General features: G+C 49.3%; 1 protein-coding gene across 1 annotated transcript in view; it reads right to left on the reverse strand.

Moving 5' to 3' along the window:
* SLC14A2 (solute carrier family 14 member 2) overlaps nucleotides 1-13,417 on the reverse strand; it is a 47,684-nt gene extending 34,267 nt beyond the window's left edge. Inside the window, exons 1-5 of the mRNA XM_003784811.3 lie at nucleotides 13,262-13,417; nucleotides 12,238-12,418; nucleotides 11,033-11,222; nucleotides 6,732-6,860; nucleotides 2,191-2,383 (exon numbers count right to left, since the gene is read on the reverse strand). Of these exons, the coding sequence (XP_003784859.2) occupies nucleotides 2,191-2,383; nucleotides 6,732-6,860; nucleotides 11,033-11,222; nucleotides 12,238-12,418; nucleotides 13,262-13,411 (843 nt within the window). The 5' untranslated portion in view covers nucleotides 13,412-13,417. The remainder of the gene's footprint in view (nucleotides 1-2,190; nucleotides 2,384-6,731; nucleotides 6,861-11,032; nucleotides 11,223-12,237; nucleotides 12,419-13,261) is intronic.
* Between the last annotated feature and the right edge of the window lie 1,184 nt (nucleotides 13,418-14,601).

Consider the following 14,601-nt stretch of genomic DNA (forward strand, 5'->3'; position numbering starts at 1 on the left):
GGAGGGTGACTGTTCTCTGCAGTGTGTGAGAGAACATGGGAGGCATGAGCTGGAACAAACAGCTCCTCACTCCACCACCTAGCAGGCATCTGAGCATCCCCCCTGCAAAGCCAGGGCCCCAGCACGGGGCTGGGTATGGGATGCTTCTGAGGAACATACGGCTTCTGCTTTGAGAGCAGAAGCTGCAATCCTAGAAATTCGTAGGTACATTCTAAAGAGCTTTGTCTTTAAAAAGATTATATGACCTGCTCATGGAGAAAAGATGTATAGAATTTGAAAGCTGGAGGATCACCTACCAGGACAGCCTCCTTGTGTTACAGAGGAGGATACTGTTGCCTGGAATGAGGATGTGGCATGCCCGTGGTCACACAATGGCTGGTGCAGAGCCCCCTGGAAACTGGAGCCCCTACTCCAGTCCAGGACTCTGCCTGCCCTCCCCATCTCCCTCCTTTCCTTTCTGCCCTCAAAGAACTGCAAAAATGTTAACAATTCAGCCAGGCCAGGGAAGGCCATCTGACTTCACTGCCAAATAAATCATTCCCAATTCCAGCACCACCAATTCTGCTATGGCCCCAAAAGGAATGTTTAGACTTCAAGCCATTCTCCAGATGGCCACATACTATCTTTCCACCATGGTGAGCATGACTTGAGAGCAAGGGGAATGTTTCTCCTCTCCAGGGGCCACAACCTCATGACAACACTGAATGGGCCTCAGCCACCGAAGAGGATGCAGCAACTGTGGCTTGAGGGAAAGATGGTGAGGGTGGCAAAGACATTAGACAAGGGGTCAAACTCAGAGGCTCTAGCCTGTACTTGCCCCTGATAGGATGAGCAATCTTTAGGCAAGTCATTGATTGAAATGGCCTAGAATATTTCCAGGATTTTAAAAGCTCTAGAGGAAATCCCTTAAGCCCTGAAACCCTGAATGGCAGTCCAGGGAGGAGGTGCATTCTGGTCCCCTTTTAAAGGCTTTGCTCTCAAAGCAGAAGCCATATATTCCTCAGAAGCATCCATACCCAGCCCTTATATTGGGGGCCCTGGCTTAATAATAAACACATAGGAGGTTTGGAGGTTCCTAAACTTTGCTGTGCATTGGAATACCCTGGGGATTTTTAAACAAATACTGACCCCTGACCCTTCCCTAGACCTTCTCGTTTACTTGGTATGGGCATGATGGGGCCTCAGGGGAGTCTAGTGTGCATCACAGCTCGGTTATGGGTGATCTAGTGTAGATGCTGGGAATAAGTGCATACCTTTGGATGAAATTTTATACTTTTTAACAATTTGATTTAATTCTGGAATTGGTGTGATTTCTTTAGGGAGGAAGCTTGAGGAGTCCCAGAAAGCTTTTAAGCTTTGCCCACCTTTGTCTTTGAATATAACCAAACACTACTGGGATGGGAGCCTGTAAGCTTGTGAAAGGAATGGCAAGCTGGGGCCCAGTCATATTTGTAGGAACCCAGAAGCACTTTGTACCAGACCAGAGAACTCAGCTGAAATGTTGGGAACAGGCTGGAAGTCTACTCAATAAATATCCCACAACTGGCCAACGTCTAAGGAATGCAGGATGCTAAGGGGAGTCCACCTTTCACCTTTCCATATGGCAACTTGGGTTTTAAGCCCAGGCAGTCAAGAATGAGAGGAATGAAGGGACAAGTGGTCTTGGAGAGGAGCCTGGGTTTAGAATGAAGCTGCCTTCTCCAGTAGCCACGTTTCAGCTTGGTGGATAGAGCCCTGGCGTGGCTAGCCCTCTTTGCACACAGCTGACACCTTCTATGAAGGGCACTCAGGTGTGCTGTGGAAATTTACTGAGCGCCTAGCTTCCTTCACACTTCTTATAATTCTCATGTAATAACAACAAGCCGGTTAAACACAAAGGAAGTCCTTTCCCCCTGTTGTTTCTAAGAGAAAGAGGGCCAAGGCATTGATTTTTCAAAACTCAGATCTGGATGGTATGGGAGAAAAGGTCCCTGGTTGTCAGAGAGATGGGCTGGGGGGAGTCAAGAGGGTGAGCTCTGCATTTACTTCCTACCACTTTTTAGTTGTTTATTTTGAAGATGAACAAGAGGCATCTCTTCTCTGTGAAACACGCCACACTGGTACCCTCAAGAATGGGTTGTCCAGCCCGGCAGTGTGGGTGGGGCCTCAGGGAGCCTTTCTTTCAGGCAGTGGCACATGTGGATAGCTTACCAACGGCATTTCAATTTCTGTCCAGGTGATATTGGGTACTGAAGACACAGGCTCCACCAGGGTAGTGGGGAAGAAGAGGTTGTAGTGGCCCGTGGCCATCAGGTATAGGGTCACGGCAATGTTGAAGGGTAGTGTGAAGACTGGGAGGTCCCACCTGCTGAAGATGGCATTCAAGGCACTAGAAATAATTGGGCTGAGGATGAAAGAGAGGGCAAGTCACTGAGCCATCTTAGGTCTACAATGTCTCATCAGGTCTGGCCAAAGGACCATGCACTGCCCCCCTCCTTGGCACAGCCATTCCTGTCTCCCTCAAGACTCTGGTGGTCCATTGATCTGGGATGGGGAATAAGGTGATCAATTTAAGCTTACACCTTTAAGATACATATTTCAAAAATATAACTTATTTGGAATAAAGTACTTTATAACAAAAATTGAGATATTTCCTTATTTCTTAAACTGAGAAAACTGAACAAAATGTGATCTTTACAAAGATCTTTCCAAAAATGGATCACTGATCCACTGGATCACACAGATGTGTGATGACTCTTGTCCAGGGCTCTGGTGACATTCTGGAAGTCCAGCCTTCCAGGAGGAGGCTGCTAGGCCTGTAGGTAACGTGAGAGCTTGGAGCCAGCAGAAATACTTAGAGCTACTTTGGGAACTGCCAGGTGAAAATGGAACCTTCTGTTGTTTATACCCTCTGTCTTCTTGGCCTCTTCCCTGGAAAGAATGGATTTTGGAGACAGATGGAGCTGAGCACAAACTGTAACTCCTATCTCTACTCACAGGCTCATGGGCTATGTTAGGTAATTCATCTCACCTAACTTTGGCTTCTTCTGGAAGGGAAAAGCCATCTAGACACCCTCATGCCCACACCTCCTGTGTACAGTAAGCTATGGGGCAAAACATGAAATCATGTGGCCCAGATGAATGATCTTACTTTAATGAGTGACCATGAATCTCAATAGGCATTTAGGACTTCCCAAAAGCCCTCTTATGCACCATCCCTCACAAAGTAATGCTCCGCCTTGATGAGACGAGTATTTCACATTTTAACCTTTTCCCTCAACTCCTAAATATCTGCTTCCCTTTCATCTCAGCCAACCGCCTGGCTTTATGTCATTAAGGACAGAGAAGTGACAGGATGAGAAATGCTTTGTTTTCACAGCTGTAAAGTCCTCACCCCATGTACTCTGCTCCCCCACACTCTGTGTCTCCACCTCTTTCAGGCAGTGGCAGCAGCCCTGCCCCTTCACCAGGCTGGTCCTTTCCCCTACGCTTTGGGTCCCATCTAAACACAAAGTTCACTCCTGCACTTTTCTCCTCTCTCTCCTGCAGCTTCTGTCTCTTCTTTGTCTCGGGTTCATTCTCGTCAGTATATAACACACTCTGGGATCCTCTACCTTTAAACATCCTCCCCCTTTAGCCTGATGTCCACTCCAGCTGTGGCCCACCGCTTGCTCCCCTGCACAGCAATGGCCCTCAAAAAGGTGGATTTCTTTGCTAACCCCAGAATTTCTCCTCTTAATGTCTCTTATGTCCTCTCCAATCAGGTGTGTGTCCCCACTACATCATGGAAATGTCTTTGTCCATTTCATCATCTCTGTCTTGCCAAATCCACAGTCTCTCTCCTTTGACAGTTGGACCCACCCACCCTAGTGAAAGACTTTGTGTCTGGACTTGCTTGGCTTTCTTCTTGCCTTCTCTTTCTTCATCTCCTTTGGTGGTTTGACCCCTCTTCTGCTGAACATCTAAATGCTGCAAGATCCTGTGCTGGGCCTTCTCTCTCCCTTTCTAAATCTTCTCTTTTGAGGGATACCCTTTAGTCCAGTGGTTCTCAACCTTCCTAATGCCATGACCCTTTAATACAGTTCCTCACGTTGTGGTGGAACAATTATGAATAATTTTATGGTTGAGGGTCACCACAACGTGAGGAACTGTATTAAAGGGTCGCGGCATTAGGAAGGTTGAGAACCACTGCTTTAGTCCCGCAGGTAAAAGCTTCCATGTGCTTCTGTCTTCCAGATTTGTACCTCCAGTTTCCTTCTCCACATCCCTACTCGGAAGTTGAAAGTATAATGTGTCCAGACAGAGCTCTTGATTTGTGTATCATCCCTCATCACCAACTATTCTACTCTCCATCAACCCAGGTACTCAGGCAAATTACAGGAGTGTATCAGATTTTCTTTCCTTTTTCTCCTTCACACTCCACACTCCTCTTGCCTCTTTCTTCCTTAAGATGTACTCCAGACCCACTCACTGCTGGCCATGTCCAGGGATCTCACCCTAGTCCAGACTCTGTGGGTGTTTGTAGCAGACGGTTGCTGGCTATTGTAGCAGATGCTTCCAGCTATCTACCTTTGTTCCAGTTGAAACCCATTCTCCATGCTGTAAGTAGCGGGATTTATTTAAATTTAAGCCTCATCCCATGATTCCTCTGCTTAAAACCATCCAACTGCTTCCCATTGCAACTGTCATGGAAATCACTGTGTCTGCAGGTATGTGTGGCCTGGCTCTGTCTCCTCTCTGCCCTTGCCTCCGGCCACCCCTCTGTCATTCACTGGGCTTCCCCTCACTGCTCTTGTCTCTGCTTCTGGAACACATCCCGCTTCCCCAGTTAAGGTCTTCTGCCTGCAGCATCCTTCACCTAGATCTTCAGAGGGCAGAGCCTTCCAGGCTTCAAGTGACGACTCTGATGTTCCCTCTGCAGAGTGGCCTTCTCTGACCACCCACGTCTGGAGCCACTCTCTGTCCCATGCACCCTGTTTTGCTTTCCTGCAAGCACTTAGCCCATCTTGGAGTGATCTCTTTTATGAACTGGTTTATGAGTTTATTTCTATCTTTGCCGAGAGGAATGAAGGCAGGCTCTAGGGGATAGGGAAGTTTCCCTGTTCACAACTAACCTGATGGTCCTTGCACTCAGTGCTTAGTTCTAGGCACTCAACACATATTTGTTTGTTGGATAAATCTGGAAAACAGCATTACTAATACCTACCCTGTGGTTTGAATTTCAAGGACTACAGGAGTGGACAAACGAACATACTAGAGACACAGCACAGCACTCAGCTCAGCTCAGGCTGGGGGCTCAGTGGGTTTTGTCTGTTAAACTGGGAACTTGGGAAATCAGAGTGGTGGGGGATATGGAATTCTAATTGCCACCAGGGCAGGGTGGCTGAGGAGCTGTGCTGAGGGGCCTCATCTGTGTCTTTATAAACAAGGCACATGCAAATGAAGACAGGTTTTCATTTCACATGGGGGCATGAGGGGGGTATTAGGAGCATCCCCACAGAAACGACTGCCTTAGCTTTTTGTCCTAGCGGATTCAGAAAGATGCCCTAAGAAGAAAAATAAATTGCCCAGAATGTTTAATGTAGTAATTTATTTGCAAGCACTACTAAAAAGTAATGAAACAGTACTTAAGCGAAATTAAACGAACTGGTTTTAGCCACTCCAGACTTTGAAACCAAAGAGAGACATTTACTTCTTAGGGATGTTAAATCACCACATCTGATTTATTGCCGAGAGCAGGAATACGTCACATCTGAGTAGATTTGGGGAACAGGGTGGTAGTGACATGTGAATCAGGGGGTGGGGGATGGGGGTTCCCGGGGACAGTGAGGATTCTCCGGAGACCCCAAGACACCACCTGACCTGCTGTAAACTCAAAGGAACTAAGGCTCATGTGTGAAATGGCCTCGCTCACCCTGAACTTGGTGAATATTTGTTTCAAACTCCCTTTCTTCCCGACCTTTTTATTTCATCTGCACCACGAGGTGACCGCACAGCAAGATCTCAACTGAGACTTCCAGTTCAAAGATTCCACACTTTACATATACACATTCTCTTTCAAGAAAACTCTCTGCTTTTATTATGAGTGCATTTTGGCTTTTAGGTCTTGGTTAGGCCACATGACAGATGGTTTTCCCACCCAGCCTGGGGTGTCAGTGTGCAGACTCTAGATTCAGACTGTCAGCATCAAAAACTTTCAGAGTAGGACCTGGAACAAGGGACTTCATCTCTGCGTGCTTCCGTCTTCCCTTCTGTAAACCTCGTGCAAACATAACCTACTTAGCACTGTGCCCAGCATGCCAGAACTACTTGGTAAACGTTGGCCTTTATCATTAGCCTATTACTCAAGGAAGATTATCAGTACACCACAAAACATGTGGTCTTCTGATGCTTCTGAGGCTTTAAGGCAGACGTCCTCAAACTGTGGCCGTGGGCCACATGCAGCCCACCTAGGAATTTATCTGGCCCACTGGGTGTTTTTGCTGCCACTGCCTGTCCTGCTTAGCAGCTGACTCATTCTGAGGGACAGTGAACTGGCCCCCTGTTTAAAAAGTTTGAGGACCCCTGCTTTAAGGAATCCCCATTAGTCCATATCCCCAAATGACTCATGGGCTTTCACAGGCCAGCAAGACAGGCCAGCTTGGCTGTGAGACAGCAGGCCCCACATGTGTGTGCCCTGTCCCTGTCCAATATAAGACACAAGTGCCTCCAGGCCCTGAGGATCTGTGAACAGAAAGAATGAGGCTCCTCACCAGGCCATGGCTGTGAAGGTCACAGGAAACAGAAGCCACCAGTAGTAGTCCAGCTTCTCCGAGAACACGGCCACGAGCAGTCCCACCAGCATCCCGTTGTACCCGTGCAGCCCCGAGGCGATGGCAGACCTGGGCGTGAGGAGAGTGACTTTGCGTTTGAACCCTGGTACTCTGGGAATAGGCTTAATTTAGATGCTTTAATACTGATGTATAGAAAAAAGTCAGTCCACGAATATCAGGCAGTCATACAGCTGTCGGGACTTTTCAGGATGACAACACCCCCAATAGCTTTCTGATTTTTAGTTAATATTATACACTTTTTTCTTATTGATGTTTAAGTCCCCCCTTTCAAGGCAGTCTCGGACCTCTAGGCATAGAGGGAAATGTAATAGAAAGCTGAGGAGTGGAGGTGTGGAGGTGTGATGAGGGAAGTTGTGTGCGTGCAGGTGTGAGGGGGCACCGGGTGAGAGTTCTGACTGCCCCGGGTAAAATGCTCTGTGATTAGCGTCTGGGTGCTCTCTCCTGCTGCGTATGTCTGCACCGGAGTGGAGGAGCTGGTTCAGCCTCCAGGGCCCAGGTGCCCTGTCAGTGAGAAGTGGCCCAGAGGTGGGGTACAGCCTGCGTGTGAGGCTATCATTTCTGTTTCAGAGGAGAAGCCTGTGCTCCCCGGAGCCTGATGAGCACTGCCACTGACTTTCCAACAGCTCTGTGGAGTAGGGGGAATGGAGAGTGGATGAAGGGGGGGGCGGAGCAGGTGACACTGTGAGGCCCCTGCCAGGGAGTGAGCTGGGCCTGCTGCAGCCTATTCCCCTGCCCCTGTCTCCATTTCATGAGGGCTGGAACCTGTCTGGGTGTCCAGTGCTGTGTCCTGGTGCCCAACAATGTGGACAGCGTCTGTTGTACAGAGGGCGCTCGGCCAGTGTTTGTGGAATGAATGTGTGTGCGTGTGAAGCCTTATCACATACTAGCTGTTCTTCTTGCACAGCACAGAAGGGAGCTTGGGGCTCCTTCCTGGCAGGGGCCATGGCTTAAGAGTGGAAGGGGGAGGACCTTTCCCTCCACAGTGACCAGGAGGTTGAGTCTGCTGACCTGGATGAAGGGAGAATGGGCGGGAGAGGGGCAGGAGGGAGCATGTCTAGACAGTTGCCAGCAAGGGCACTGGGGCACAAGGCACTGTGTGTGGACACTTGTACTAGACACACAACAAGCTGGGTCTTCAGTGGCTCCCAAGGCCAGGCTCCTGGGGTCATTTGGACATCAGTGGGATGGATGGAGGAAAGGCAACTGAGGCTGCCTCAGGAGTAGAAACCCAGGCTTTGAGAAAAATCATTATTTTTAGTGCGTCTGCATTTTCTCTGTATTTTGCCCTTTGTGTTTGGTGTTAGAATTTAGAACGTTTTTGTTTTAATACCTGCTGAGGAAAGATGGATGGCCCGTGTTGGCAGGCCCTATAGCCCGAGTGCTGGGGGTTGCAGAGAAAAATGAGAAAATTCAGGGAAGACACAATTAGGGGAACAGCTAAGGGCGGCCTCGACAGTCCCCCTCCCTGTGGAGAGTGTCCTTCCAGAACTCCTTTTTACTAAAACTCTGGCAGCTTCTGGGTTTGGGTGTAACTCCCACCCCACCAATTTCTTACATCCCTCCCTCACCCTCAAAAATATAAAATTAGGTTCAACCCCAATGTCAAAAAGCTCTTCATCAGGACCACATCCCATCAGGGCACTACAGTGCCAGTGTTCTGGTCCATGAGTTGCCATCAGTAAACTGTGGTCTCAGGCTGGCGGGGGGATGGCGGGACAGCAGGGTGGCTGGGGTGGTGGGGGTGGGCGTTATGATCACAGTGTACAGTGGTGCCAGTGGTTCACTGTGGATAAAGGTGAGGTCGTGCCTCCTTAGAAGGACAAGTGTCTGGTTCGCTGTGTTAGGTGATAGAGCCCTGAGCCTGTGGAGGAGAACAGGGCATGGACCTGTCAGCAAGGATGTCTGAATTCTCCTAGGTGCTGTGGCAGAACACGGCACAGTGGAGAAATCTTCCTGTGCTGAATATGCTTGAGACATAGCTGATGAGAGAAGACTTGGGAAAACACCAGAGAAGAACCCAGTTTAGTATAGGGTGTATTCTGTGGCTGTTTAGAGACAGAGAAGGGTTCCGAGTACTCGGAGGCAATCAGGAGTGGTTCCCTGGAGGAAAAGGGATTCGAAGGAACGGTAAGATTAGACAGGCAGAGTATTGCAAGTGTCAGGAACTGCAGAAGCAAAAGTACTTAACTGGGGACAAGTGTGATGCTGAGTGAGCGTTAGGTAGTATGGACCCATCAAAGAAGTCTTTGCAAGCCACACTGAGGGGTTGACTTTTTATCTGATGCATATTTCTCCTGAATTCTTATTCAGGGTGTTTGGTAGGATGAGGCAGGCCTGGTGTTTGTCTTCCTTGTAAAACTGAATTTTGTGAAGTGACTTTTGACTGGCTCAGCAGATTCATAGTGAGGTGAAAATCAGAGCATCAACCTGTCAGCACCGCAAGGGACTTGGGCTCCTCTCAGCTGGGCAGAGGATGGCACCAAGGAGGAGCATGACAGGGCTCGGTGGGGAGGTGCTTACGGGGGGACTACAGAGCTGAGAAGGCACGGGGCTGGACAGAGTTCACCCAGGTAGGTTTTAGCAAACAGTGACCGAGCAGCAAGGGGTAGATCCTGTGAGGTGCCCAGTCCTATGCCAACTGTTCATGAGGTGACAGGCAGGTGGACACAGGATAGGGGAGCCACTGGTTGAGGCAGACACTGGATCCTGGTTGGAGCCCATTTTTCATCTCACCCACAACAGCTCTACTCAGAAGAATTCAGCCCCTCATCCATCCAACCTCCAGTGGCCTCCCAGCTTGCTGGGACCACAGTGTGGTCCTGCACAGCCACCTTGGAGGTACAGAAGCAGCCTCTCACCAGGGCCACCCTGGTGGAAACAGTCATCAGTTTTCAACACAAGCGACTCTGATTACTCCTGCCAGGTTCACCAAGGGGCCTCTGGACACATTGTCCACACAGGTGCCATGAGAAGGACAGTGTGACCTGGAGCACAGAAGGTACAGATCACACATCTGACCTGGGTCTTGCCACTGACTGTGGCCCCTTCAGAGAGCACCTCTCCCTCCTGTCTCCTTTCCCACTTGCAGTAGTAAGGGAAGCAACTTGAACTCTATTGCCGTCACTGTCTGAAGTGGGGTAGGAGTCACAAGTAACAAGGTGCAACAGTGGTTTTCAATTTTTTCTAGAGAATCCCATTGTAAGGAATACATTTTATATTAAGGCGTAGTTGCCCCCCTCGCCCCCTGCTTCCTCACACACACACACTCACGCACCCATCATAAATGAAACAAAAGTTTTACAAACAATATTTACCTCGACTACATAAGGATTATTCCAGTTCGTTTTGTTTTATTTTCTTATTTTAACTTGTTAAAATGCTACTGACAATTACCTAATGATTTACAATGGGTTGGAAAGCCCCACATTTAAAAATATGAAAATATGGGCTCATCTGGTGTTTTCCCACGTCCTCTGCCCATCAGAAGCATCTAGGGGGAACCTTGTTACAAACAGCCCCTCCCAGATGCCCTGAGCTGGAATCTCTGTGGGAAGGAGGGGGAGAGGGCAGGGCTCAAGCTGAATTTCTTAACTATCACCCCATGTAACTTTGACTATTAGGAAAGTTCAGGATCCACTGGAATAATATATGGCAAGGTCTGAAGAAATGGTCGAGTTCTATAAAATGCTAGTGGTTATTGCTACTTGACCTTGCCCCTGTTATGCGGGGCTCCCGCACAGCTGGCTCCTCCCTCATGCCTGCCTGAATGCTCCTCTTCCTCTCATATAGTCCTCCCCTTTTTTCTTGTTTTCTCTCCCATCCCCCATACTCAACCTTTCTAGCTCAAAGTTACCCTCACTGATCTTCCCAGCACCTGGCATTGTCTGTCTTCTTTGAAACTTTAATTCTCTACTGTCTTGTCTGAGACATTTATTGCCTGTTAATCTCTCTCTCCATCAGATAGTAGATTTCATGAGGGAAATCTTAGGTGTTCCTGGACCTCCCTCAGAAAGAGGATTTCCAGAAGGCTCCTCAGTAAAATGGGGCCTGGAACTGTGAGCAAGAGTTTAATTCTGCAAGGATGGCCAGCAACCTGTTCAAATTGATACTCAGGAGACGGGCTGGCTGGTAGGATAAGGTTAGTCGGTCACTTAAGTAAGCACCTCTGCACCTGTCTGCCCCACAAATCTTGCCAAGACCCCCCACAGAGAGGAACTCACCTGTCCTGGCTCAAGATGAGGGCAGCTAAGGTTGAGGCCACTGTCCCCAAGCCCCCAGAAATTGTCCACCAGGGGTTCTGAATCAGGAGCCCAATGAAGACGAGGAGTCCACTGAGAGGGTTGTTGACAAACATCACCTGGGCAGCCCCCCTCAGGACCCAGTTTGTGAACTGGAGAGCCAGATGCTGATCTGGAAGAGACAAGAGAACCATCAGTAGGTCCAGCCTGAGCTGCCCTGCTGACCAGAAGGCCAACAGGGTCGTCCAGGCCAGGACATTTCCCTGCCTTTAGTCTGGGTGGGAAGAGAGGTGCAGGTGGGGGTGTGCTGGCACCCAGCCCAAGTCTCTGAGTGACCCAGCAATCTGTCTGCCTTCGGTGGTAGTTTTACCATACAGACTAAGGCACCCTGCTGAGACCAATTTAATGCCGTTCCAGCTATCAGCTTGGTTGGCAAGGAAGCCCCAAGGAGCATTCCAAGGGAAATTTATTGGTCCAAAAGATGGGGCGGGGAGGGAAGGAAAATTCTTCTTCTTTTTTTTTTGTAGTGCTATGTGGCTCAGTTGAGGACTGGTATCTGAGCAGCAGAGAAAGTAGCATGAAGAAAAGAAGCTGGGCAAGAAATTGTTTTAGTCTAGCTGTGAAAATCGGTATTGAGTCGGGGCCCGAGGGAGCCAGGTGTAGGAGAGGGACCTATGTTCTGCCTTGTTCTCTGCCTTGGTTTCCAGGACAACCTGAGCATGTGGGGTGCAAGTGGGAGTGGGGTGTGTGTGGTGTTCATTGAAGCATTTAGTGCAGGAAGAAATTAAAAGGAAAGAACCCTGAAACTTTGGGAAGGGTGATGCCAATGCTTTCTTGGCACACAGTAGGTGCATAATAAATGGCTGTGAAATGAGTGAAGGGATGGCCATTCAGCATGCTTGGGAAATGGCTGACATGTTGCTAATGGGGATGTCTTATATCTATTTCACCCAGGCACGAACAATTTGCCAAGACCTAAATTCAGCGAAATGTGTTAAATTCTGAATCCGTGAGAATTCCAGGTCAGTAGGGATAAGACTGAGGCCCACCGTGAGCCAGCTCAGGGCTGGATTTCCCCCAAATGAGGGAGTCTTTGAGAGGGAGCAACTTTCTCATTCCAAACCAGAAGGCGGGTTGTGTCCCTTTGCCTGTCCCTTGGGGTGCCTGTCCCGGGGGAAATGGCCTACCTTCCAGCCAGGCGCTGCACTGTTTCATGTCCCCTGTGAGGTAGCCCACTGCTTGGAAGAGGCTGATGCCCCTCTGGTCTGGAGAGCCCCGATGGGCCACCCCACTTTCTTTCCTCTTACTCCTTTCATTGGGCTTTTCAATTTTCACAATGTGACTGTCGTCGTTGGATGGCCGGAGATTCTTTTAGGAGAAGCAATAACAAGATACGTGTAAATCGTACGGCTTTCTGAGAGCAGAGACATTTGGGGTCAGAGGTGACTGTCAGGTTTTTGGATAAAAATATAGAATCATGAGACAAAGGTGAAACATATGCGCACTGTCTAATGGTACATGGAGTGCCCAGAGCAGTCAGCCCTTCCCGGGACTGCTGCGTGTCCCGCACTGAGGGTTGGTCTGGTGAAACCCAGGTACTTCTGTCCAGGACAGTATTTGTAAATGCAGAAAGAAAATAAATGGGATTATAAAGAAAACCAAGCATACTGAAATGCCATTATCGTGATACTCAAAAACGTTATGATAAACACATATGTGTGGCAGATCCAGGCCCTGTTATAATTTCATGTAGTGATGAGTGAATATACGGAAGCTCCTCACTCTGAGTCAGGACAGCCCTTAGAGCTGTCCCAGCTGCCTTGTGTCCCTGTCTGCTGTGGTAGTGGCCAGCAAGTGTGCCCCGGTCTGTCTGCGTTCAGAGCATACCATGGCCTGCATGTTAACAAAGGCCTTGCTTTGGAGACAACAGGGTAACTGGAGAGGGAAGGTTTAAGAGGGACAATTTTAGAGACTGGTTGGAAGACTCGTGTGTGAGTGTGTGTATTCTCTAACTGTCCTTCAAATCATGTCTCACACAGAGTCACATTTTCTACTGAAGGCAGGACAGACCCTTCGTGGTATCACCTTGTATTTGACTGGGGGCCAAAGCGCTGCCTTGGGGTATAACATGTCCACTGGGAAGCCAGGAAAGCAGCATATTCCACGGTCTCCTGTCCTCTCCATTCCCTACCTGGGAGGGACATTCCTCACCTTTTCTTCAGGCATTTCCAGGAGGGGCAGAGCTGGATGAGTGTCCTGGGAGGCTGAGGACCAGGTAGGGCTGGTCAGCTCAGCCTCATAGAGTTGGTATCTGCTGGACAGAGGCCCTGGCAGGAGAGGGCTGCTGTGGCTGTCAGACATCTCCTTCAGGGGCTGGCTGCTCATCTATCAGAGGCCTGGAGAGAGGGACAGGGAAAGGACTCTGAGTCAGGATGGGGCCTGGAGGACAGGGCTGAGGCTGGGCTGAGCTCTCAGGAGCATGAGGTCCACCCGGGGTCCAGCAGTGACTCACTGGCACCTACTGTTTTTGCAGCTCGTGGTGTCAGAGGGGCCAGAGGCCATTCCTCTATCCTTACCTGTCAAAATCGCCCCCCCCCCATTCTCTAAGTCCATTTGTGCTATGAGGATTTCCCTGACCACCTACTTAGAAGTTTCTCTTCATTTTCTAATCACTGAAATATTTTTTCTAGCTTTCATTTGGCCTTTTGTTCCATTTTATTGTGGTAGCTGTAGGGATGTGTAATTTCCCCCTTGGTGTAAACACACAGATCCAGTTCCGGCTGGGGCACTAAGAGAAACCTGTCTCTGAATTGCTCTGGAGACTCTGTTGCTTACACTTGGCCTCCAGCCCTTCTCCTCTCTCTGTCCTTGGTCCCCTTTCCAGCCCTCCTGCCATCCTTCTCCAGGAGCAGAGAAGTTCTGACATGTTTTCCTGGAAGCAGTGTACATCCAGGCCCCTCCATGTGGGCCTCCCTTTCCATCACTATCAGGCCTAGGGCTTATGCCCTGGCTCACCTCCTGTGCCCCAGGGCCCTCAGTCTCCTGGGCCTCCTGTGCCCCAGGCCTTCAGTCTCCTGGCTTTGGCTGTCACCTGAGTGCTGTACTCTCTCCTTCCCTTTCAGTTAGTTTCACCCTTCTTCTTTGACCTCCTCTAGTTCAGTTGTGTCTTTGTTTACTTTATTACTTTTTTGAGATGTGGTTTCAAACCTGCACACAGTCGCATCTCAATGTGGTCTAGAGTTTTCCTCATTGCTCCATGCTGCATACCCTGTGTTGTAGGACACTTTCTTGGGCGAGTGATCACAGATCCCTAACATGGGTGCTGCCATTCCTACACCCCTCCTGCCAATTGGAGACACTGCGTAAGGATTGCAGAGTTCTCTTCCAAAGGCATGAAGTCTCCTTCCTACCCCTGTGTTAGTTCCATTTCCCTGGACTATTACCTCTCCTATTCCCGATGAGCAGATTGCTTGCTCTTCACTCTCCCACCTGCCCGCCACTCACCAGAAGCCATCCTCCTTGAACATGTCCTGCTGGCCACACCCTCCTCC

The sequence above is a fragment of the Otolemur garnettii genome, unplaced genomic scaffold (genome assembly GCF_000181295.1).
Source record: "Otolemur garnettii isolate 467f Iridium unplaced genomic scaffold, OtoGar3 scaffold00012, whole genome shotgun sequence".
NCBI classification, from domain to species: domain Eukaryota; kingdom Metazoa; phylum Chordata; class Mammalia; order Primates; family Galagidae; genus Otolemur; species Otolemur garnettii.